The sequence below is a fragment of the Oncorhynchus clarkii genome, chromosome 3 (assembly GCF_045791955.1).
Source record: "Oncorhynchus clarkii lewisi isolate Uvic-CL-2024 chromosome 3, UVic_Ocla_1.0, whole genome shotgun sequence".
NCBI lineage: Eukaryota > Metazoa > Chordata > Actinopteri > Salmoniformes > Salmonidae > Oncorhynchus > Oncorhynchus clarkii.
The window spans coordinates 5538645-5562222 of NC_092149.1; the positions used below are offsets into that span (position 1 = coordinate 5538645).

General features: G+C 44.3%; 1 protein-coding gene across 1 annotated transcript in view; it reads left to right on the forward strand.

Annotated features, from left to right (window-relative positions):
• Positions 1–280: 280 nt before the first annotated feature.
• The window catches only part of LOC139386938 (histone-lysine N-methyltransferase SETD2-like), a 46881-nt gene continuing 23583 nt past the window's right edge, over positions 281–23578 (forward strand). The window contains exons 1-11 of the mRNA XM_071132839.1: positions 281–611; positions 2244–2365; positions 5172–5193; positions 5403–9856; positions 10106–10237; positions 14828–14956; positions 15468–15591; positions 15871–15948; positions 18856–18953; positions 20282–20432; positions 22559–22693. Coding sequence (XP_070988940.1) covers positions 2337–2365; positions 5172–5193; positions 5403–9856; positions 10106–10237; positions 14828–14956; positions 15468–15591; positions 15871–15948; positions 18856–18953; positions 20282–20432; positions 22559–22693 — 5352 coding nt within the window. The 5' untranslated portion in view covers positions 281–611; positions 2244–2336. The remainder of the gene's footprint in view (positions 612–2243; positions 2366–5171; positions 5194–5402; positions 9857–10105; positions 10238–14827; positions 14957–15467; positions 15592–15870; positions 15949–18855; positions 18954–20281; positions 20433–22558; positions 22694–23578) is intronic.

The window sequence follows — 23578 nt, forward strand, 5'->3', positions numbered from 1 at the left end:
ATAGCGAGCTAATCAGGAACGTAGGCTACCTACAAACAGTGGGGTGTTTGTTACAAACAATCCGACAGCCAGGTGATTAACTTTAGCTTCGTTCCACAAGCAGAACTTCCAGACACTTGGACGTTTCCAGTTTGCACGTTATTATCCAACTAGATAGTTAGTGGGAAACAGTGGGAAAGCTAAAAAAAAATATATATATATATATATATATAACTCTATATTTTATCGTCATGATGGAATGTCGAGAGGGGAGGAGTCGCCGTTGTAGCACGGCATTTCTAGACATTTATCTAGGTAGCCATTGTCAAAAGAAAATATAACGTTAGCCAACAAAATTGTGCAACCCAGCTAGAAATCACATGTTTAATTAGCTGCCTCTTTAATTTATGTTTTTAGAATACCTCACCAAATTGAGTAGTAATCACAACTTTGCACCGCTTTTCTGATTTAATAGGCTAGGTACTTACAGTTAACTAGGTAGGTACCATTTCGACCCCGTGTGGACGTCGGCAGCGCTGGGTGTTTTTCAGCCAAGACGGGAGCTGTTTGTTATCGGCGTGAGGTTAATGTTAGAAGATGGGGGACCTTTATGACCCAGAGCACCCGAAAGAGTGAGTATTTGGCTGGCTTATTTTCGGTGTTTTTTTTGTTGTTGTTGATTATTTATTGGGCTTGCCATAATACACACAACTTCCAAAGTGTTATTTAGTTACACGCTAGCTAGCTACCAGCTAACGTTAGCTTAGCCGTTTCCATGCACGCTACGCTAGTTAGCTTTCCAGTCTAGTTTCCTACACAAACTAGTGTTGGAGTTACCTTTGTGTTTCACGAAACATAGCTAACTATGGTAAAGTGGCATGTTGTATTTAGTGAATGCGACATGATCTCAACCCTCCTATGTACACCGGCAGCTAGCCTTCAATTTAGTTAACACCACCAGATCTTTCACACAACCTAGTATAGTTAGTTAGCTGGCAACATTGGTGGCTAACGTTGCTGGATGTATTTAATAATGGACGATGCATTGGTTGCAAGCTAGCTAGTTAGCTAGATGTTGTGCACCTTACTTTTGGCAACAGACAGTTTTAAGTTTACAACACAAACATTACTCAGTTATTAACTAGGTTGTGCTAACTTGGATATTTAGTTAGCTAACGTTAGCCAATTCGGTCACCCCCCCTCCCACCACAACAGGCCTCATTTGCAGGCCTCGACTCCTCGTTGTAAAACGTTAGACCCGGTCTTATGGAGTAGATTTATCGAAACTCCATGCAAAGTGTATGCATTTTTGTGTATGTATTTAACGTTAAATCAGTTCACAGAATAGGCCCTTGGCTCTGTTGTTGATCTCACATGTGTAACGTTACATATTAAACTAACCGGTTACCCCACATTTGCAAGCTGTGCGATGAGAAGATTGTCATGTCGCCTTGTCTTCTCGCTGTTGGTGTAGCTAGCCAGCCTAGATAACCTTGCTATATGTGATTTAGTGGAAGCGTCAAAACATTTCTGTGTAATGTTTTTGAATTGTGTTATTTTCTCTACTGTGTTGTTATATCGCAAGACAGCTACTCGGCTCCTCTATCACTTGCTTTCAATCCACTGACTACTATGAATGTCAATGCGAGCAATGGCTTCCTCTTTCTGCCAAATTGAAAGGACAGATATTACCGTTAAACAGACATGTCGTTTCTGACCAACGGGTCAGAGGAAACGGGTCTATGTCATACAGAATTGTAGCTAGAACCACCATGTAAACATTTGGTAGATTTAGACATAATTTATACATCTACATTTGGCATAGGAACCATTCTTCTATATTACTCCTGTTGTAAGTGTTGTGGCATGCCGCTGGGCCCTTCAGGCAGAAAATAATAATCTGCAGAGATGACATAGACACAGTTTATTCATAGGCATTAGCTACTGGCTGTAGTTTGTGTTCAACGTTTAAACTGATGTGTTCATTTGCACAGAAAACAGTTTGCACATTTTCTCGTCAAAGCTTTGTTTACAAGCAACCTCCAGTGTTGAACATGTGGTGGTCATAAGGTAAACAAATGCATCCAGATGTTCTTTGATTTGAACCTATGGTTTTAAAGATAACAGAGATGGTAGCAGCTCTCAACCCCCAAATTGTCTACCCGATTTGAGTTCGGAGGATCAGCTTAAATTCTTTTGAGACTGCGTATTGTACGTTTATTGTTGGTGTGTAACCCAATTTATTTGTTTTGATATTTTGTTAGGTGTGACGTCACGTTGGAGAGCTCACTGCTCTGAACTGGTTTATTCTTGGCCAGCAGCTTCTACTGGGCTACAAACGCCAGAACCACTGTGTAATGGATGCTCTGGTGAACTCAGAGATCAGGTACTACCAACACACACACACACACACACACACACAGGGATCTTTTTTTCCTTTTGACGGAGTGTCAGAGTGGCACTATAGACTGCCTGTAATCAATGCCCTTTGCTAGCTAACTGAAGTGACACTAGAGCCTAGGACAGTGTTTCTCAACTCCAGTCCTTGAGTACTGCCAACTGTACACATGTTTGTTGTAGCTCCGGACAGACACACCCGATTCAACTAATCATCAAGCCCTCAATGAGTTGAATTAGGTGCGTTTGTCAGGGGCTACAACCAAAATGTGTGCTGTTGTGGGTAATCAAGGACTGGTGTTGGGAAACACTAGCCCTGGAGATTGTCACCCTCAATGGTGGGCATTGGAATGTATGTATGCATGCAAAGTAGACTACACCCCTAAACAACTTCATTTGGATCTAAAAAGACACCCACCTCCCCTCCTATTGGTCATTTGGTCCATTGGTGTATCCAATGAATAGCCATGACATCATTCATGGTGTGTTGAATTCTGGAATGTTGATCTCATCCCAGTGCTCCAGTTCTAAAGACTATCAGTGCTGCTTTAGGGAAAGGCGTCTGTTTGAAAAGCACCTGCCTCGTGTAGGTTGATGTAGTTGTTTACTGTATACTTTGACCACATTCTGTCAGTGCTTTGTGCCCATCATAACTTTCTTATTTGAGGAGAGTTGCTGAATTTCATTACTCAATGTGAGCAAGGTCAAAGCAGTCGTAATTGGACCCTAATAAAAATGACGATACTCACCAGGAGAATGTGTTCTATCAACCTAGCTTGTAAAAGGGCTAGCTAGATAATAACATTTTTTTAAAAGTGGCTGCAGATCCGACTTTTCGGCACCCCTCTTCCCGGGGGTTACTCTCTGCATACAATGGGAGGTTACATCAGATATCGGCTAGTATGTCAAGTGCCCCTGTCCTATAGATGTTAGTGTGTGCTCAAGCTTCAGCCTCTGTCTGCCGAGTTTGTTTGCTCAACCAACCTGGTGTGGACTCAGAAGTCTTGGTCACCATGGCAGCAGTCAACCTCACAGAATATTAACAGACAAAAGGTACACAACCTGAGTGCAAAGATTCCATGACTCTTTATCCTTTGTCCTTGAGAGACGATGACAGGGTTCACTTGATGTGTTAAGATTGCTTTTGTCTTTGTCCTGAGTGCCTTGTGCTTTTTTGAGGTCCTTTCAATTATTAAAAAATTAAATATATATATATATATATATATATATATATATATATATATATATATATATATATATATTTTTTTTCAATCAAATTGTCCAAAGCATTGAACATTTTCCATTGTCTCTGTCAGGTCCACATTGGGTAGACATCAGAAGGAAAAACATGAAATTGCTATGAAATAATATCTCAGTTGTGTATATTACTTAGTTTTTATTTTATTATTTTCATTCCTCAGTCATCAGCTCAGCTCTGCTCAGGTAGTAGCAGCCAGCCAGGCCATCTAACGTTATCTCTGTGCTCCCCATACTGTACTGTCTTTAGTCATCTTATTTAGCTAACCTGCCTAAGTATGCTGCAAAGCTTTCTGACAATCCTTCTACTAGTTCTTCAAAGTAGATAAGGCAAACTTTCACAAACTGTCTCTATCCCTAGTCATTGTGTACATTCCTCTCTCATGCAGTCTGTATATCTGACCTAAAGTAGCAGGCATAAGTGTATTCGTCTCTGTCTGAGCCAGAAAGAACAGCCACAATAGATTATGGTCATTGTAGTTAATTACCACGTTTCTGCGCTTATTAACTAGGTTGAATATTTCCTTAATGAAAACTACAACTCCCTTCACCCAGCGTCCCACATAGTTCTTGACTTGATTTCTCTCGTGAATGATTTTGATTTCTCTTGAGAAACGGCGCATTTGGCTCACAAAAAAACCAACATTGTATTCAAGTAATTGAACTGACATCAGTCAATTAGTTGTTTAATAACAAAACAAGTGACATTTTGATTCATGGCTCAGCACTATTTTTGTCAGATAGCTTATTTCTCAAGTAACATTCTGCCACCCTTGCACATTGTCTACCTCAATGTTTAAAAAAAAAATACTATTCAAACCCGACTCAAAAATATTTTTTTCTATTTGTAAATATAGCTAATTCAATATGTTTATAATGATGTATTGCAGATAGGTCTATTTCAGGAGGATGCGCGGGGTTTGTGATTGGTATAGCCTAAATTCAAATGAATGAAACCACAATCCTGTTTTATCATTTGTTAAAATAACGGGAACTTACACTAAAGTGGACATGAAAAGGCTCCTCCCATGTTGGTAACGGTAATTTTAGAAGGGTCTGACTTTTGAAGGTCACAGAGGAAAACGAGAACATCAAGTCCTAAAGGAATACGTTACCCAGTTTGTTGCCTAGCAGCTTATTGTACCGTAAAGAAAACCACGACAATATTGAGTCCTCCTAGTAGAACAAAAGAGTTGATTACTTTGTCATAAATGTGAATTAGGCCTCTCTTTTTTTTTTTACACTACGATGACATGTAGTTTCTACGATGAGACCCCCTGCGTTAAACATGTTTCACCAACCGCCAGGCTATCCCTCAAGCGGCCGTGTGGGTCTACATCTTTGCATGAAATTGTTTTTGTTCTGTGTATGTTTTACCGTTGCCTCATTGGACATGGATTTACATTACATTTCATAATACATTTTGTGTGATTGCTAAAGCGTTGAAGGGATTGTCAGATGTTGCAATATAAGTCTATGAATAGTTTACATTGATTTGTTTTTTGTTCCCCCCCCATGCACTCCTAATGCTACCTCAGGGAAGAGGGAGGAGATACCTCGGTAAGTCTATTATTAAACGTCTTTGTTCATCTGTTTTCTATTGGACAAACAGCTGGTGTTGTGGATCTTTTTGAGCTTGACCATTTCAATAACGTAGAAATCACCTTTCGGGGAAACCGAATGATCGGTCATATGATTTGGTTTACTGTAATAGTTTCTCCTCGAATTATTAGCCATGGTAACATCTACTTATTTTGTTCACTGTACAGGTCAAGGTTGAGGGTCTCACCAAGGCAGCTTTACTCAAAGGCCTCTCGCCTCGAGTGATGTTGTCCAGCCATCTCCTGCCTAAAGGAACCAAGAGGAAGGTGAACCTGGACGATCAGGGTCGCCAGAAAGTGTCTTTCAGCTTCTCTCTGACAAAGAAACCGCTGCAGAACTTATTCCTTGCCCCTCCCAGTCAGGAAAAATCTCTTGCTGAACTCCCCTCTGTCCTGTCACCTACAACCTCCCTCCCTCAGGACAGAGCAGGGCAGCATACGGAAAGCAAAAATGAGCAAATGCAGCCACCATTGTTGGTGCCCACACCAGTAGCAGAGATCCTTGCACCTCAGACGGCAGTCTCCTCCGTCCCCAAACCTAAAGTGGACTTGGGAAAGATGCACTTCAAGAAACAGATCCTCAGTGCATCTGTTATTGAAGAGAGTCCCATAACCAGTGTTGTCTTACAGGATCCACCCCCTTCCGAGCAACAGGTTTTAACGGAATCTTCAGGTAAAATTGAAACTGTCACCCCGACACGAACGCCCCAGTCTCAGAACAATCTTCAGAACATGGACAATGACGGCCCCTCTGAGAATGCTCTAACTCGTGTATCTGATGTGAAGCTGGACCTCAGTCTCAAGGAACCCACTGACTCCTCCCACAAAGGGAAAGTGGATGTAAACACTTCCAGTATAACAGAGCAGCAAGACACCTCAGAAAACATACAAATCCGTTCCCGGTCGGACAGCACACTCCCTGGCTCAGAATCTGATGCTGATTCAGTGCAGACGTCTTCTAGCTACAAGTCAGGTGAACCCAAGGCCACAGCAAAGTTGGAGAGTAGAAGTAACGATACAAAACATATGTCCTCTTCTCGCTCCAAATTAGAGGAAACAGAAAAAAGTTCTAACCATTCACGTTCTGAGAAGGACGAAAGAACCTCTAGTTACTCAAAATCTGACCGAGAATTAAGGTCAACCTCTGACCGAGAATTAAGGTCAACCTCTGACCGAGAATTAAGGTCAACCTCTGACCGAGAATTAAGGTCAACCTCTGACCGAGAATCAAAGCACACACCCTCGCGGTCATCCCGCTCTGACAAAGGCCGCAGAAGGACTAAGAGTCGGTCGAGGTCCAGATCAAGAGGTCCCCGGACGAGTTCCAGATCTGAGACACGCTCCAGATCTGAGAGATCTAGAAGCGAGAGAGGGTCAGGATCACGGTCTGATCGGTCGTATTACGACTCTGAGCGGAGGTCAGGGGGTCACAGAAGTTCTCCGTACAGAGAGAGGAGAGGCAGCTCTCGCTCTCGGACCGATAGCAGCAGAGTCCGCGGCGACAGCTCTGACTCTGAAGATGACCACAGAAGAACTCGGACTAGAACAAGTGATTCCAGCAGGTCATCCACCCATTCTAGCTTGCAGAGAGATTCAAAGTCATACTTATCTCACTCGAAATCTGAGCGAGACTCGAAATCTGAACGAGATTCAGAGATAGATAAAATAACACAATCTGCTAAGTCTGAGAGGGCCTCAAAGAGAACTGTTGACTCCAGTTCCCTCCAAAAGTGCTCTACTGATGTAGAACCTAATCACAGGAAATCCAACACCCACTACAAGCCGGACATCGGTGTTCGATCCACTCGTTCCAGTCCACATGCCCTCTCTCAAACATCAGACAAACGTCTCCAGAAAAGTAGCTATAGTGAATCTGAGGTAGCTCACAAAGGGAAGTCTCAGTCACAGGGCTCTGACCGCTCTTCTGGCTCTGAAGGGGCATGGACATCTTCCACCAGTAAATCAGACTCTAAGCAAATGTCTGCCACCATGTCATCAGTGAAAACTAATAGACAATCAAAGGACACATTTCACAGTCCCAATAAGGTACAAACCCCTTCTGATGCTCACCCTCAGAGCAAAAATGACAAAGCAGGAGCAGATTCCCATCTAGTAGATACTTGCCAAAGGGAGGATGCTGGCAACATGAATGACATCACATCCCAAGATAAAGGCTTACAAAAACCAACTCTGTCGTTACCGTCAAATTGTGATCCAACTGACAGATTGCAAGAACCAGCGTTGGATCTAGTTAATGAGAAGATCCATCATTGCATTGAGGTTCAGAATGACTCGGCAGCAACTTCACCGAACAACTCTAGTGGAGACCAATTATGTGAAAAATTTGCCTTAGGGGACATTGACAATGTTAATAAAAGCCTTTGCTCTGAACAAACGAAAGATGCACAGCGTGTAGACCCCCAAATAGAATCCACTGAGAAGTGGGTTGATGTAACCAACTCTAGCTTTTCCTGCAGTAATGACAGAGTAATACCCAGCCAGGATAAGACTGTTTTTCAAGATTCAGTTGGGTCAAAGTCATTACCATCTACAGTAGATGTATCTATCAGAGACCACCCTAAGCAGAACACTAAACCAGAAAATACTATGTGTTCTAGTAGAAATGTGAATATCAACATGCAGTCTTGCAAAAACGTCCCTCTCAAATCTGAACCCTCTAGTCCTGAACCTCAGTTTTCCAACCAGACTGAACAACAGAACTCTAGTTTAAGGAAAAACAGAGGGAAAACAAAACAATCACGTTGGGATATTGTTGGACAAGACACCTCAGACAGTGATAATCCTCAGAAATTGCCTTCCCAAGAAAGCAAACCTGCTGTGAAAAAGGTCATCTCCGTCAAGAGAATTGAGTTCTCTCAAGACGTCAGCCAGGAAGATCCGTCTCTGAAGGGTCAACTGAAATGGGAAGCTGAGTTGCATTCCAAGATGATTAAGCAAGAAATGATTATCACACAAGAACACAGCTCGGCACCAATAACTTTTGGGAACGACCAATCAGAGTCCGCAAATCCAACCGCACAACCAGGCACCTGTGAAACCAGCAGTGACCATTTAGACATCAAACCCCACGTCAGCCAAATGGATGGAGAGCCCTCACTTTTAAATAATACCTCACATGTAGACCGAGCTAGAAGGGAGCAGTGTAGGAATGACGATGGTAATGAAGAGAAACCTAAAGATGGCCCTCACAAGAGCAAACCGCTGACAACACTAGTGTCGAGCCAGGACGCTGTAGGCCAAAGCGAGGACAGTGACACTGACGATTCAGAGTCGGACTCAGACTGCGGTGTTGCCGTGAAACGGATGCACTCTGTGGTGGTTGTACCAAAGAATTCCACCCTGACTCACTCGGACACAACAGACAAGCCTGCGTCTCCCTGCACTCCAAACACTAGCCCAGGACGTCAACAACACGCTAACAGGGCCAGTGGCCAAGAGGGTGATCTGGACAGGAATGAGATCCCAAGCAGAGTAAGCCCTCAGCAGAGACATAGAGGCTTTCCCGCCATGTGTGAGAGCACTAGGCAGGCCAGTAATACTTGTGTTGATGGAAGTCTCTCTGCACATGACATCATGGTATACCAATCACAGAGCAACATGGTCGATAGCACCAGCCAGCTCGAGGGCTCCAACGCCACCGATGCCCAGCCTTCTAAGGATCCTTATAGCAATGCGCGTGAGAGACCAAAGATTGGTGATGCAACGGTGAGCCAGATTGCTGCCCACAGCCTTGAGAACTCCTTCAGGCAGTCTGACACAGGGCATCCACAGCATTATGGAAGTGGCAGGGGTGGCAGGATGCTTTCCCGTTACCAACATGGAGACTTTGCCAGCTCTGATGACTTCAACAGCAGTCTGGGCTGGGACTTCACACAGTCGGAGCAGCCCAGCAGTACGTACCAGCAGCCTGACAGCAGCTATGGGGCATCCCAACAGCATCCTAACACACAACAGTCAGGGAACTCTTCTTTGGGGCAGGTGTACAGGACAAACAATGGGGCCTACTGGACCCAACTACCAACTACGACTCAACCCACCTGCAGACCGGTCTACCTCCATGTGCCTGCAACACATTATCAGGAGCCTGTTGGTCAAGTCCATCCTGACTCCTTGACTAATGACTGTGATGAGGACAGTGAAGGGAAACCAGCAGGCCTTAGTAGACTAGATGTTGAATGCAATGGTCCCAAGCTTCCAGGCTCGCTAGCCTTCCTACAAGCCCATGAAATAAGCAGCAACTGTAGAGGCTCTGTCAACGCCACTCCAGAGAATATTTCCATAGTTGAACCCCCCAGAGACAAGGACAACTCAAGGCCCCACAGAGGCAGGGGTCCTCCTAAGAAAAGGCGTCCAGAAATGGAGTCTGATTCGGACAGCGAGGCAGAACCTGTGCTGGCTAGCAAAAGGGAGCGACTGGCAGAGAGGGAGCTCCCCAAGGTCTCCAAGGAATCCAGGGAGATTCCAGGTCAGGCTGAGGTGCAACGCCCTTTGCTCAGTCTGAGGGACTTCCGGGACGCCAGCAACTGGAGGGAGATGGCACGGTCTAAGAAGATGCCACCATACTTTGACCTGATTGAGGAAAACCTGTATCTGACTGAACGGTGAGATTTTGTTCCATTATAGTTTTTTTTTTCAGTAGTTGTCATGCAAAGTCATTGAAACTATGTTTTATTTTATAAATTAGTTGTACATAATTTAAAAGCGATTTATCATCATATGACTTCAGCATAAGTATCTGGCCAGGTCGCAGTTGTAAATGAGAACTTGTTCTCAACTTGCCCACCTGGTTAAATAAAGGTGAAATAAATCTGACTGTAGAGAAAGTGAGGGATTTCTGTTGATCTGTACAGGAAGAAGAACAAGTCTCACCGAGACATCAAGCGAATGCAGTGTGAGTGCTCTATGCTCTCGAGGGAGGAGAGGTCTCGTGGAATGATGGCTTGTGGGGAGGACTGCCTTAACCGTCTGCTGATGATCGAGTGGTGAGTTGTTCTCCTTTGCGTCACCCTGGTAATACCAAACTGTAAAGCAGATCAAATAGTGTCTTCAGAAAGTATTCACACCCCTTGACTTTGTCCACGTTTTGTTGTGTTTTAAAATGTATTTAGATGTTGTGTCACTGGCCTACACACAATACCCCAGAATATCAAAGTGGAATTAAGTTTTTCAAAATGTTTACAAATGAATAATAAATGAAAAGCTGAAATGTTTTGACTCGACACGTATTCAACCACTTTGTTTTGGCAAGGCAAAATAACTTCAGGAGTAAAAATATGCTTAACAAGTCACATAATAAATTGCATGGACTCACTCTGTGCGTAATGATAGTGTTTTAACATGAGTTTTTGAATTACTACCTCCTCTGTACCCCCACACACAGAATTATCTGTAAGATCCCTCGGTCGAGCAGTGAATTTCAAACACCTATTCAACCACAAAGTCCAGGGAGGTTTTCCAATGCCTTGCAAAGAAGAGCACCTCTTGGTAGAAGGTTACAAATAAATACATAAGAACAGACATGGAATATCCCTTTGAACAGGAAGTTATTTATGACATGTTGTATGGTGTATCAATACACCCAGTCACTATGAAGATGCAGGCATCCTTTCTAACAGTTGCCAGAGAGGAAGGAAACCGCTCAGGGATTTCACCATGAGGCCAATGGTGACTTTAAATAGTTCCAGAGTTTAATGGCCGTGATAGGAGACAACTGTAACTAATACATGGGTTAAATAAAACAATGTCCTCATCAATCTACACCCAATACCCCATAATGACACAGTCAACTTTATTAAAAAAATTGTTGGTGTGCAAATGTATTTAAAAAAATAAAAACTGTACACTACCATTCAGAACATGAACTACTGTTCATTTTTTGTCCATTAAAATAACATCAAATTGATCAGAAATACAGTGTAGGCATTGTTAATGTTGTAAATGACTATTGTAGCTGGAAACGGCAGTTTAAAAAATAAATGGAATATCTACATAGGTGTACAGAGGCCCATTATCAGCAACCATTCACTTCTGTGTTCCAATGGCATGTTGTGTTAGCTAATCCAAGTTTATCATTTTAAAAGGCTAATTGATCATTAGAAAACCCTTTTGCAATTATGTTAGCACAGCTGAAAACTTGTGCTGATTTAAAGAAGCAATACAACTGGCCATCTTTTTAAAACTAGTTAAGTATCTGGATCATCAGCATTTGTGGGTTCGATTACAGGCTCAAAATGGCCAGAAACAAAGATCTTTCTTCTGAAACTCGTCAGTCTATTCTTGTTCTGAGAAATGAAGGCTATTCCATGCGAGAAATTGCCAAGAAAAAACTGTACAACTCCCTTCACAGAATAGCGCAAACTGGCTCTAACCAGAATAGAAAGAGGAGTGGGAGTGCACAACTGAGTAAGAGGACAAGTACATTAGAGTGTGTAGTTTGAGAAACAGGCGCCTCACAAGTCCTCAACTGGCAGCTTCATTAAATAATACCCGCAAAACACCAGTCTCAACGTCAACAGTGAAGAGGCGACTCCGGTATGCTGGCCTTCTAGGCAGAGTTGCAAAGAAAAAGCCATATCTCAGACTGGCCAATAAAAATAAAAGATTAAGATGGGCAAAGAACAGACACTGGACAGAGGAAGATTGGAAAAATGTGTTATGGACAGACAAATCTAAGTTTGAGGTGTTTGGATCACAAAGAAGAACATTCACGAGACCCAGAAAAAATGCTAGAGGAGTGCTTGACGCCATCTGTCAAGCATGGTGGAGGCAATGTGATGGTCTGGGGGTGCGTTGGTGTTGGTAAAGTGGGAGATTTGTACAGGGTAAAAGGAGATGGTCTGGGGGTGCGTTGGTGTTGGTAAAGTGGGAGATTTGTACAGGGTAAAAGGAGATGGTCTGGGGGTGCTTTGGTGGTGGTAAAGTGGGGGATTTGTACAGGGTAAAAGGAGATGGTCTGGGGGTGCTTTGGTGGTGGTAAAGTGGGAGATTTGTACAGGGTAAAAGGGATCTTGTCGAAGGAAGGCTATCGCTCCATTTTACAACGCCATGCCATACCCTGTGGACGGTGCTTAATTGATTGGAGACAATTTCCTCCTACAACAGGACAATGACCCAACGCACAGCTCCGAACTGCAAGAACTGTTTAGGGAAGAAGCAGTCAGCTGGTATCCTGTCTATAATGGAGTGGCCAGCACAGTCAGCGGATCTCAACCCTATTGAGCTGTTGTTGGGAGCAGCTTGACCGTATCAAGCCACTCCAACTTCTGGGAGGTGCTTCAGGAAGCATGGGGAGAAATCACTTCAGATTACTAGAATGCCAAAGGTCTGGAAGGCTGTAGTTGCTACAAATTGAGGATTCTTTGATGACGCAAAGTTTGAAGGACCCAATTATTTAAATAAAAAATCATTATTTATAACCGTGTCAACATCTTGACTGTTTCCTATTCATTTTGCAACTCATTTCATCTATGTTTTCATGGAAAACAAGTCCACCTGTGGTAAATTCAATTGATTGGACATGCTTTGGAAAGGAACTTGCCTGTCTATTTCTTATTTTTTTTAACCTTATTTAACTAGGCAAGTCGGTTAAGAACAAATTATTATTTTCAATGACGGCCTAGGAACAGTGGGTTAACTGCCTTGTTCAGGGGCAGAACGACAGATTTTTACCTTGTCAGCTCGGGGATTCGATCTTGCAACCTTTCGGTTACTAGTACAACGCTCTAACCACTAGGCTACCTACCGCCCGGTATAAGGTCACACAGTTGACAGTGCATGTCAGAGCAAAAACCAAGCCATGAGGTCGAAGGAATTCCCCGTAGAGCTCCGAGACAGCATTGTGTTGAAGCACAGATCTGGGGAAGGGTACCAAAAAATGTCTGCAGCATTGAAGGTCCCCAAGAACACAGTGGCCTTCGTCATTCTTAAATGGAAGAAGTTTAGAACTACCAAGACTCTTCCTAGAGCTGACCGCCTGGCCAAACTGAGCAATTGGGTGAGAAGGGTCTTGGCCAGGGAGGTGACCAAGAACCCGACGGTCACTCTGACAGAGCTCCAGAGTTCCTCTGTGGAGATGGGAGAACCTTCCAGAAGGACAACCATCTCTGCAGCACTCCATCAATCAGGCCTTTATGGCAGACTGGCCAGACGGAAGCCACTCCTCAGTAAAAGGCACACGACAGGCCGCTTGGAGTTTGCCAAAAGGCACCTAAAGGACTCTCAAACCATGAGAAATAAGATTCTCTGGTCTGATGAAACCAAGATTGAACGCTTTGGTCTGAATGCCAAGCGTCACATCTGGAGGTGGCAGCATCATGTTGTGGGGATGTTTTCAGCGGCAGGGACTGGGAGACTAGTCAGGATCAAGGGTAAGATGAACGGAGCAAAGTACGAAGATCCTTGATGAAAACCTTCTCGGGACCTCCAACTGGGGTGACGGCTCAACTTCCAAAAAGACAACGACCCTGAGCACACAGCCAAGACAACGCAGGAGTGCCTTCGGGACAAGTCTCTGAATGTCCTTGAGTGTCCCAGCCAGACCCCGAACCTGAACCCGATCGAACATCTCTGGAGAGACCTGAAAAATAGCTGTGCAGCAACGCTCCCTGTCCAGCAACCTTCCCCGCCCAACCTGACAGAGCTTGAGAGGATCTGCAGAGAAGAATGGGAGAAACTCCCAAAATACAGGTGTGCCAAGCTTGTAGCGTCAAACCCAAGAAGACTCAAGGCTGTAATCGCTGCCAAAGCTGCTTCAACAAAGTACTACTTTTCGGTCGATTTCTCAGCCAAGCATGATGAAGAAACGGGAGCTATTTCGCCTACAAAAATATTATTTTGGGAAAAAAGGAACATTTGCTATCTAACTGGGAGTCTCCTGAGTGAAAGCATCTGAAGTTTTTCAAAGGTAAATGATTTAATTTGGTTGCTTTTCTTATTTTCGTGAAAATGTTGCCTGCTGCCAGCAGAGCCTAGCATAGCATTATGTCATGATAAACTTACACAAATGCTTGTCTAGCGTTGGCTGTAACGCATATTTTGAAGATCTGAGATGACAGTGTTGTTAACAAAAGGCTAAGCTTGTGTTTGAATATATTTATTTCATTTCATTTGCGATTTTCATGAATAGGAAAAGTTGCGTTATGCTAATGCGTTTGAGGCTATGATTACGCTCCCAGATACGGGTTTGCTCGTCGCAAGAGGTTAAAGGATCTGATTTACTTTTGTGATATTCAAGTTTATTTTTAATAAAATTGTAAAAATATTTGTACCTGTTTTTTGTTTTGTCATTATGGGGTATTGTGTGTAGACGGATGAGGGGAGAAATACATTCAATCCATTTTAGAATATGGCTGTAATGTAACAATGTAGAAAAAGTCAAGGGGTCTGAATACTTCCCGAATGCACGATAGTTTTACATCACTGGTCCTTTACCAGTACATCTTCAAACATAGGAAGATTTGCAATGACTGATATGTCTTATCAAATGCAGTCGAATGCACGGACTGTAAGTCTCTCTCTGTAGAAGAGCGTCTGCTAAATGGCCAAAATGAAAACACATGTAATGTCTTTTGCAGCTCGTCACGCTGCCTGAATGAAGGCTACTGCTCCAACCGCCGCTTCCAGATGAAACAGCATGCAGACTTTGAGGTCATCCTGACTGAAGATAAGGGCTGGGGACTGAGGGCGGCCAGGGACCTGATACCGTAAGGCTCTTATCTTATTTTTAAATGTAACCTTTTATTTAACTAGGCTAGTCAGTTAAGAACAAATTCTTATTTACAATGACAGTCTACACCTGCCAAACCTGGACGACACTGGGCCAATTGTGCGCTGCCCAATGTGATACAGCCTGGATTCGAACCAGGGACTGTAGTTACATCTCTTGCACCGAGATACAGTGCATTAGACCGCTGCGCCACTCAGGAGCCCTGTACTCCTTGATTCATAATAATGTTATAACTAGCACCCAGGGCTCGTTCTCAATAGAGCTTAACCTTTGATTCCTCGCATCCTATCTCCTCGCCTCCTCAACACAGAGTTCCTCTGGTCTGAGAGAAACCCCTTGGACCTTCTCCAATACGGTTGAGAAGGAGGTGTGGCGATAGGATGAACAGACATAATGAGATGGAGCCCTGGTCATTGTACTAAAAGCTGTACACAAAGGAGTCGTGCTCACCCCCCCCCCCCCCCCCGACCATTTTAATCACATTTCAGAAACACTTTTGTGCTGGAGTACTGCGGAGAGGTGTTGGACCATAAGGAGTTCAAGACACGGGTGAAAAAATACGCTAGCATGAAGAACATCCACTACTATTTCATGGCCTTGAAGAATAACGAGGTGAGACCACTGGAACGTTGTTGACATGTCGTCCACTGAACCCCTGAAACAGGAACAAGTGTAGGCTGCGTCCAACATGGCTCCCTATTCCCTATAAAGTGCACTACCAGACCCCAACAAGTTTTAGGTGTGCATCCCAAATGACACCCTGATTTGGCTCTGGTCCAAAGTAGTGGCTATATAGGGTGCCATTTTGGGATGCACCAAGTGCTGTATTGTTTACAACTGACAGGTAATGTGGAAGGTTACCTGAAACTCCTTTCCTCTGTGTCTTCTCAGATCATAGATGCCACACTGAAGGGGAACTGCTCTCGCTTCATGAACCACAGCTGTGAGCCCAATTGTGAGACCCAGAAGGTATGTAGCCCAGGAGCCCCTTTCGGTATGTTTTATTTTATTTAACTAGGCAAGTCAGTTAGGAACATATTCTTATTTACAATGAGGAACAGGGGGTTAACTGCCTTGTTCAGGGGCAGAACGACAGATTTTTTTACTTTGTCAGCTCGGGGATTCGATCTAGCAACCTTTCGGTTACTGGCCCAATGCGCTAACAACTAGGCTACCTGGTATCTGTCCAGTGTTTCCAGATTTCTATGAAATAGCATGTATAATTTGTTATAATATGAGTGAAATAGTTAATTACAATTTTTGGGGAAGAAAAACTATGTTAAAAAGCAGCTTTTATATGTTTTTAATGGTGTGGGCTTACCCCAACAACAGGATGGGGTGGGTTTACCCCAACAACAGGATGGGGTGGGTTTACCCCAACAACAGGATGGGGTGGGTTTACCCCAACAACAGGATGGGGTGGGTTTACCCCAACAACAGGATGGGGTGGGTTTACCCCAACAACAGGATGGGGTGGGTTTACCCCAACAACAGGATGGGGTGGGTTTACCCCAACAACAGGATGGGGTGGGTTTACCCCAACAACAGGATGGGGTGGGTTTACCCCAACAACAGGATGGGGTGGGTTTACCCCAACAACAGGATGGGGTGGGTTTACCCCAACAACAGGATGGGGTGGGTTTACCCCAACAACAGGATGGGGTGGGTTTACCCCAACAACAGGATGGGGTGGGTTTACCCCAACAACAGGATGGGGTGGGTTTACCCCAACAACAGGATGGGGTGGGTTTACCCCAACAACAGGATGGGGTGGGTTTACCCCAACAACAGGATGGGGTGGGTTTACCCCAACAACAGGATGGGGTGGGTTTACCCCAACAACAGGATGGGGTGGGTTTACCCCAACAACAGGATGGGGTGGGTTTACCCCAACAACAGGATGGGGTGGGTTTACCCCAACAACAGGATGGGGTGGGTTTACCCCAACAACAGGATGGGGTGGGTTTACCCCAACAACAGGATGGGGTGGGTTTACCCCAACAACAGGATGGGGTGGGTTTACCCCAACAACAGGATGGGGTGGGTTTACCCCAACAACAGGACGGGGTGGGTTTACCCCAACAACAGGATGGGGTGGGTTTACCCCAACAACAGGATGGGGTGGGTTTACCCCAACAACAGGATGGGGTGGGTTTACCCCAACAACAGGATGGGGTGGGTTTACCCCAACAACAGGATGGGGTGGGTTTACCCCAACAACAGGATGGGGTGGGTTTACCCCCAACAACAGGATGGGGTGGGTTTACCCCAACAACAGGATGGGGTGGGTTTACCCCAACAACAGGATGGGGTGGGTTTACCCCAACAACAGGATGGGGTGGGTTTACCCCAACAACAGGATGGGGTGGGTTTACCCCCAACAACAGGACGGGGTGGGTTTACCCCAACAACAGGACGGGGTGGGTTTACCCCAACAACAGGACGGGGTGGGTTTACCCCCAACAACAGGACGGGGTGGGTTTACCCCAACAACAGGACGGGGTGGGCTTACCCCAACAACAGGACGGGGTGGGCTTACCCCAACAACAGGACGGGGTGGGCTTACCCCAACAACAGGACGGGGTGGGCTTACCCCAACAACAGGACGGGGTGGGCTTACCCCAACAACAGGACGGGGTGGGATTACCCCCAACAACAGGACGGGGTGGGCTTACCCCCAACAACAGGACGGGGTGGGCTTACCCCCAACAACAGGACGGTGTGGGCTTACCCCCAACAACAGGACGGTGTGGGCTTACCCCCAACAACAGGACGGTGTGGGCTTACCCCCAACAACAGGACGGTGTGGGCTTACCCCCAACAACAGGACGGTGTGGGCTTACCCCCAACAACAGGACGGTGTGGGCTTACCCCCAACAACAGGACGGTGTGGGCTTACCCCCAACAACAGGACGGTGTGGGCTTACCCCCAACAACAGGACGGTGTGGGCTTACCCCCAACAACAGGACGGTGTGGGCTTACCCCCAACAACAGGACGGTGTGGGCTTACCCCCAACAACAGGACGGTGTGGGCTTACCCCCAACAACAGGACGGTGTGGGCTTACCCCCAACAACAGGACGGTGTGGGCTTACCCCCAACAACAGGACGGTGTGGGCGTATACCGTCATGAATATTTTTCTAGACAGTAAATGACTGACTGGCCAGCTCAGCCAATTAGCCGCCTCGGCTAATAACATGACCTTATCCTCTATATGAGGAAATAGCAAGCATTTTTGAAAAGGTCTGTTTGATTTATAAGTTTGAGGTGGGGTGTATTTCTCTATAATTGATGCTTCGGCCACATACAAGTATAGGACCGAGTCAACAACATTTATTTGCGTACGAGTTAACAGATTATGAGTATTTAAAAGTAAGAATTTCACTGGACAGTTCATTTAAAAATGTAAATACATTTCATTGACTTGGTCTTGGTTCAGAGCCATATTTGCCTGTACTTCGCTCTACTTTTAGGCTGGTACCTTGTGCCTGTCTTCTCTTGCCAGTTCCATTGCTGCCGTTGTCAAGCCAAACATGACAATGAGCGACAAGAAGTTTGCATTCTAACACAGACGGGCACTGAGGCTACTTTATCAGTGAGCTGCATCTCAGGCTGTGATTTTCATTTGACATTTGGGTTGTTTATCAGACGTTCTTATCCAGAGGGATTTTACAATTAGTCATTCGTCTTAAGATGGCTGGGTGAGACAACAGCACATCACGGTCATGACAAGTACACTTTCCCTCAACACATCACGGTCATGACAAGTACACTTTCCCTCAACAAAGTATTCCCTCAACACATCAGCAAAGTCAAAACCAATTTAGTTTTATCCTGACCTCGCTAATGTTTCTTTCTTGGTTTCTGTATTTCAGTGGACTGTGAACGGCCAGCTGAGAGTTGGGTTCTTCACCTCCAAGACCGTCACAGCTGGTACAGAGCTTACCTTCGATTACCAGTTCCAGAGATATGGGTTAGTGTCTCTCTCCTTTCGATTACCAGTTCCGGAGATATGGGTTAGTTTCTCTCTCCCTTCGATTACCAGTTCCAGATGTATGGGTTAGTGTCTCTCTCCCTTCGATTACCAGTTCCAGAGGTATGGGTTAGTGTGTCTCTCTCCCTTCGATTACCAGTTCCAGAGGTATGGGTTAGTGTCTCTCTCCCTTCGATTACCAGTTCCAGAGGAATGGGTTAGTGTGTCTCTCTCCCTTCGATTACCAGTTCCAGAGGTATGGGTTAGTGTCTCTCTCCCTTCGATTACCAGTTCCAGAGGTATGGGTTAGTGTCTCTCTACCTTCGATTACCAGTTCCAGAGATATGGGTTAGTGTCTCTCTACCTTCGATTACCAGTTCCAGAGATATGGGTTAGTGTCTCTCTACCTTCGATTACCAGTTCCAGAGATATGGGTTAGTGTCTCTCTCCCTTCGATTACCAGTTCCAGAGATATGGGTTAGTGTCTCTCTACCTTCGATTACCAGTTCCAGAGATATGGGTTAGTGTCTCTCTCCCTTCGATTACCAGTTCCAGAGATATGGGTTAGTGTCTCTCTCCCTTCGATTACCAGTTCCAGAGATATGGGTTAGTGTCTCTCTACCTCGATTACCAGTTCCAGAGATATTACCAGTTCCAGAGATATGGGTTAGTGTCTCTCTACCTTCGATTACCAGTTCCAGAGATATGGGTTAGTGTCTCTCTACCTTCGATTACCAGTTCCAGAGATATGGGTTAGTGTCTCTCTACCTTCGATTACCAGTTCCAGAGATATGGGTTAGTGTCTCTCTACCTTCGATTACCAGTTCCAGAGATATGGGTTAGTGTCTCTCTACCTTCGATTACCAGTTCCAGAGATATGGGTTAGTGTCTCTCTACCTTCGATTACCAGTTCCAGAGATATGGGTTAGTGTCTCTCTCCCTTCGATTACCAGTTCCAGAGATATGGGTTAGTGTCTCTCTCCCTTCGATTACCAGTTCCAGAGATATGGGTTAGTGTCTCTCATTTCGATTATCAGTTCCAGAGGAATGGGTTAGTGTCTCTCTACTTTTGTCCCAAATGGCACCCTATTCCCTTTTTAGTGAGCTATTTTTGACCAAGGCCCATAGGATGCCATTTAGGACGCAGATTCTCTCTTTGGATTTTAAATGTCTGTTGTAACATATCAATGTTTTTCTGTTCTAATACGTCACCCTGCTGTTGTAGTCATTGAAAACATAACAATACATTATTAAGCCCCTGTTGCTCTCTTGACCGACCACATAGCTATGGTGTAGTGTTTTTACTCCTTCTCCTCTGTACACGCCAGGAAAGAGGCCCAGAAGTGCTTCTGTGGGGCTCCCAGCTGCCGAGGCTTCCTGGGCGGGGAGAACAGGGTCAGTGTAAGAGCAGCGGCAGGGAAGATGAAGAAAGAGCGCCCTCGCAAGAAGGACACCTCCGTGAGCAATGCACTCACTACGGTGAGTGTGTGGGTCAGGTTTGGTAATGGCACTCCCCCAAGAGTCCCAGGTTTTCCATAAATGCTGTTTTGGAAGATTCCTGGAATAAGTAGGACATCTGGGGAATCTTCAATACAAACAAGTGATCAACATGTTGCGAACCTAGGACTGACTGTGTCTGAACAGCCGTCACTTGAAAAGGTGTTGGGGAAGTGACCTGTTGTGGAGTTCATGTCACTATCAACCATAGTGAATATTTAAAGGTCCAATGCACCTGTTTTTATCTCAATATCAAATCATTTCTGAGGTAACAATTAAATACCTTACTGTGATTTGTTTTCAATTAAAATGGTCAAAAAAACAAACAATAGCTTCTTAGCGAAGAGCAATTACTCCAGCAAGAATGTAGTTAGGACTGTTTTGTTTTTTGAGTGGGCTGGGTAGAGAGGAGAACTCTTTCTTATTTGTCAGATAACTAATTTACCGCCTGGTGTAGTGTCACCCGGGAGGACAAACCATTATCCCACCAAGCTGGGCTGAAATTTCAGCCTTTTCAAACAGCTATTTCACTAAAATTGCATAATCATAATTGTCACAGTATTATCCCAACCTCCCAGTGTGTAAATATAGAATTCAACTCATTTGAAATACAACTGCCGAAGCTACAATCTGTTCCCTTCCCCTGCGATCTAGGTTTATGTTTTCACCCTGGTAGTTAGGATTCCACAATTTTTTTTTGTGGCTGTTGACCCATAATAGTCCAATTTGTAACTGGTAGATGAATTCAACATAGTCTGATGACGTGCCATTGAGTTGATCTTTAAACTCAGGCCAATAGATGAGCTACAGTGGCATGTAGTTATTTCATACCTCTGATCGGATGAACTGCGTCCCAAATGGCTCCCTATTTAGTGCACTACTTTTTAACCAGGGCTCTGGTCAAAAGTGTGCACTATATAGGGAATGGTGCCATTAGAGGCGCTGACATGGTCCAGAGAGGCAGATAGGGGTCAGGCTTGTACTAGCTTTATGCTAATTGTTCTGAGAGCTCCAGTGTCTTCTCCTTTCCATAAATAACACTGCTACTGAACACAAAAGGACCTGTAAATTTACCCCCCCCCCCCCCCATCACCATGAAAGCTGCTTGTCTCAGTTTTGCAGAGAAGTAGTAGTTTTGTCAGTTCTGTGTTTAGTATGTTGAATGGATTATCTGTGGTCTTGATAGAGCTACACTAACTGCTGCTGAGCGTGAGACTCTCCCATTCATATTCAATGAAACCGTGGCATAGGAGGCTCAAGTGGCTCATCGTAAAAATTTGCTACGCTGTCCTATTGTCAAGAATTTGGCACCATTCAGGCCAGAGAACACTTGATAGAGTGGCTTATGCTCTGTTACTGCTCAGTGTGTTAATGCTGGTCTGTTACTCCTCAGTGTGTTAATGCTGGTCTGTTACTCCTCAGTGTGTTATGCTGGTCTGTTACTCCTCAGTGTGTTACTGCTGGTCTGTTACTCCTCAGTGTGTTACTGCTGGTCTGTTACTCCTCAGTGTGTTACTGCTGGTCTGTTACTCCTCAGTGTGTTAATGCTGGTCTGTTAATGCTGGTCTGTTAATGCTGGTCTGTTACTGCTGATGCTGAGTGTTACTGCTGATGCTGAGTGTTACTGCTGGTCTGTTACTGCTCAGTGTGTTAATGCTGGTCTGTTACTGGTCAGTGTGTTAATGCTGGTCTGTTACTGGTCAGTGTGTTAATGCTGGTCTGTTACTGGTCAGTGTGTTAATGCTGGTCTGTTACTCGTCAGTGTGTTAATGCTGGTCTGTTACTCCTCAGGGTGTTAATGCTGGTCTGTTACTCCTCAGGGTGTTAATGCTGGTCTGTTACTGGTCAGTGTGTTAATGCTGGTCTGTTACTGGTCAGTGTGTTAATGCTGGTCTGTTACTACGTCAGTGTGTTAATGCTGGTCTGTTACTGGTCAGTGTTAATGCTGGTCTGTTACTACTCAGTGTGTTAATGCTGGTCTGTTAATGGTCAGTGTGTTAATGCTGGTCTGTTACTGCTCAGTGTGTTAATGCTGGTCTGTTACTGGTCAGTGTTAATGCTGGTCTGTTACTGCTCAGTGTGTTAATGCTGGTCTGCTGTGTCGCCAGGTGGACGAGGAACTAGAGGCTCTGCTGGAGAACGGGGAAGGTCTGTATGATGAGAAGGAGGTGGTGTCTCTCTGCAGGCTGATGGTCAGAGTGGAGACCATGGAGCAGAAACTCATCTGCCTCAAACTTATCCAAGTAAGCACACCTGACCCCCCCCCCACCACCAATGAACACTGGCTGTCTGGGATGGCCCTGGTCATTTATAGTACACTATACTTATAGATGTATATATTTATAGGCCCTGGTCATTTATAGTGCACTATACTTATAGATGTATATATTTATAGGCCCTGGTCATTTATAGTACACTATATTTATAGATGTATATATTTATAGTACACTATACTTATAGATGTATATATTTATAGGCCCTGGTCATTTATAGTGCACTATACTTATAGATGTATATATTTATAGGCCCTGGTCATTTATAGTACACTATACTTATAGATGTATATATTTATAGGCCCTGGTCATTTATAGTGCACTATACTTATAGATGTATATATGTATAGGCCCTGGTCATTTATAGTACACTATACTTATAGATGTGTATATTTATAGGCCCTGGTCATTTATAGTACACTATACTTATAGATGTATATATTTATAGGCCCTGGTCATTTATAGTGCACTATACTTATAGATGTATATATTTATAGGCCCTGGTCATTTATAGTACACTATACTTATAGATGTATATATTTATAGGCCCTGGTCATTTATAGTGCACTATACTTATAGATGTATATATTTATAGGCCCTGGTCATTTATAGTACACTATACTTATAGATGTATATATTTATAGGCCCTTGTCATTTATAGTACACTATACTTATAGATGTATATATTTATAGGCCCTGGTCATTTATAGTACACTATACTTATAGATGTATATATTTATAGGCCCTGGTCATTTATAGTACACTATACTTATAGATGTATATATTTATAGGCCCTGGTCATTTATAGTGCACTATACTTATAGATGTATATATTTATAGATGTATATATTTATA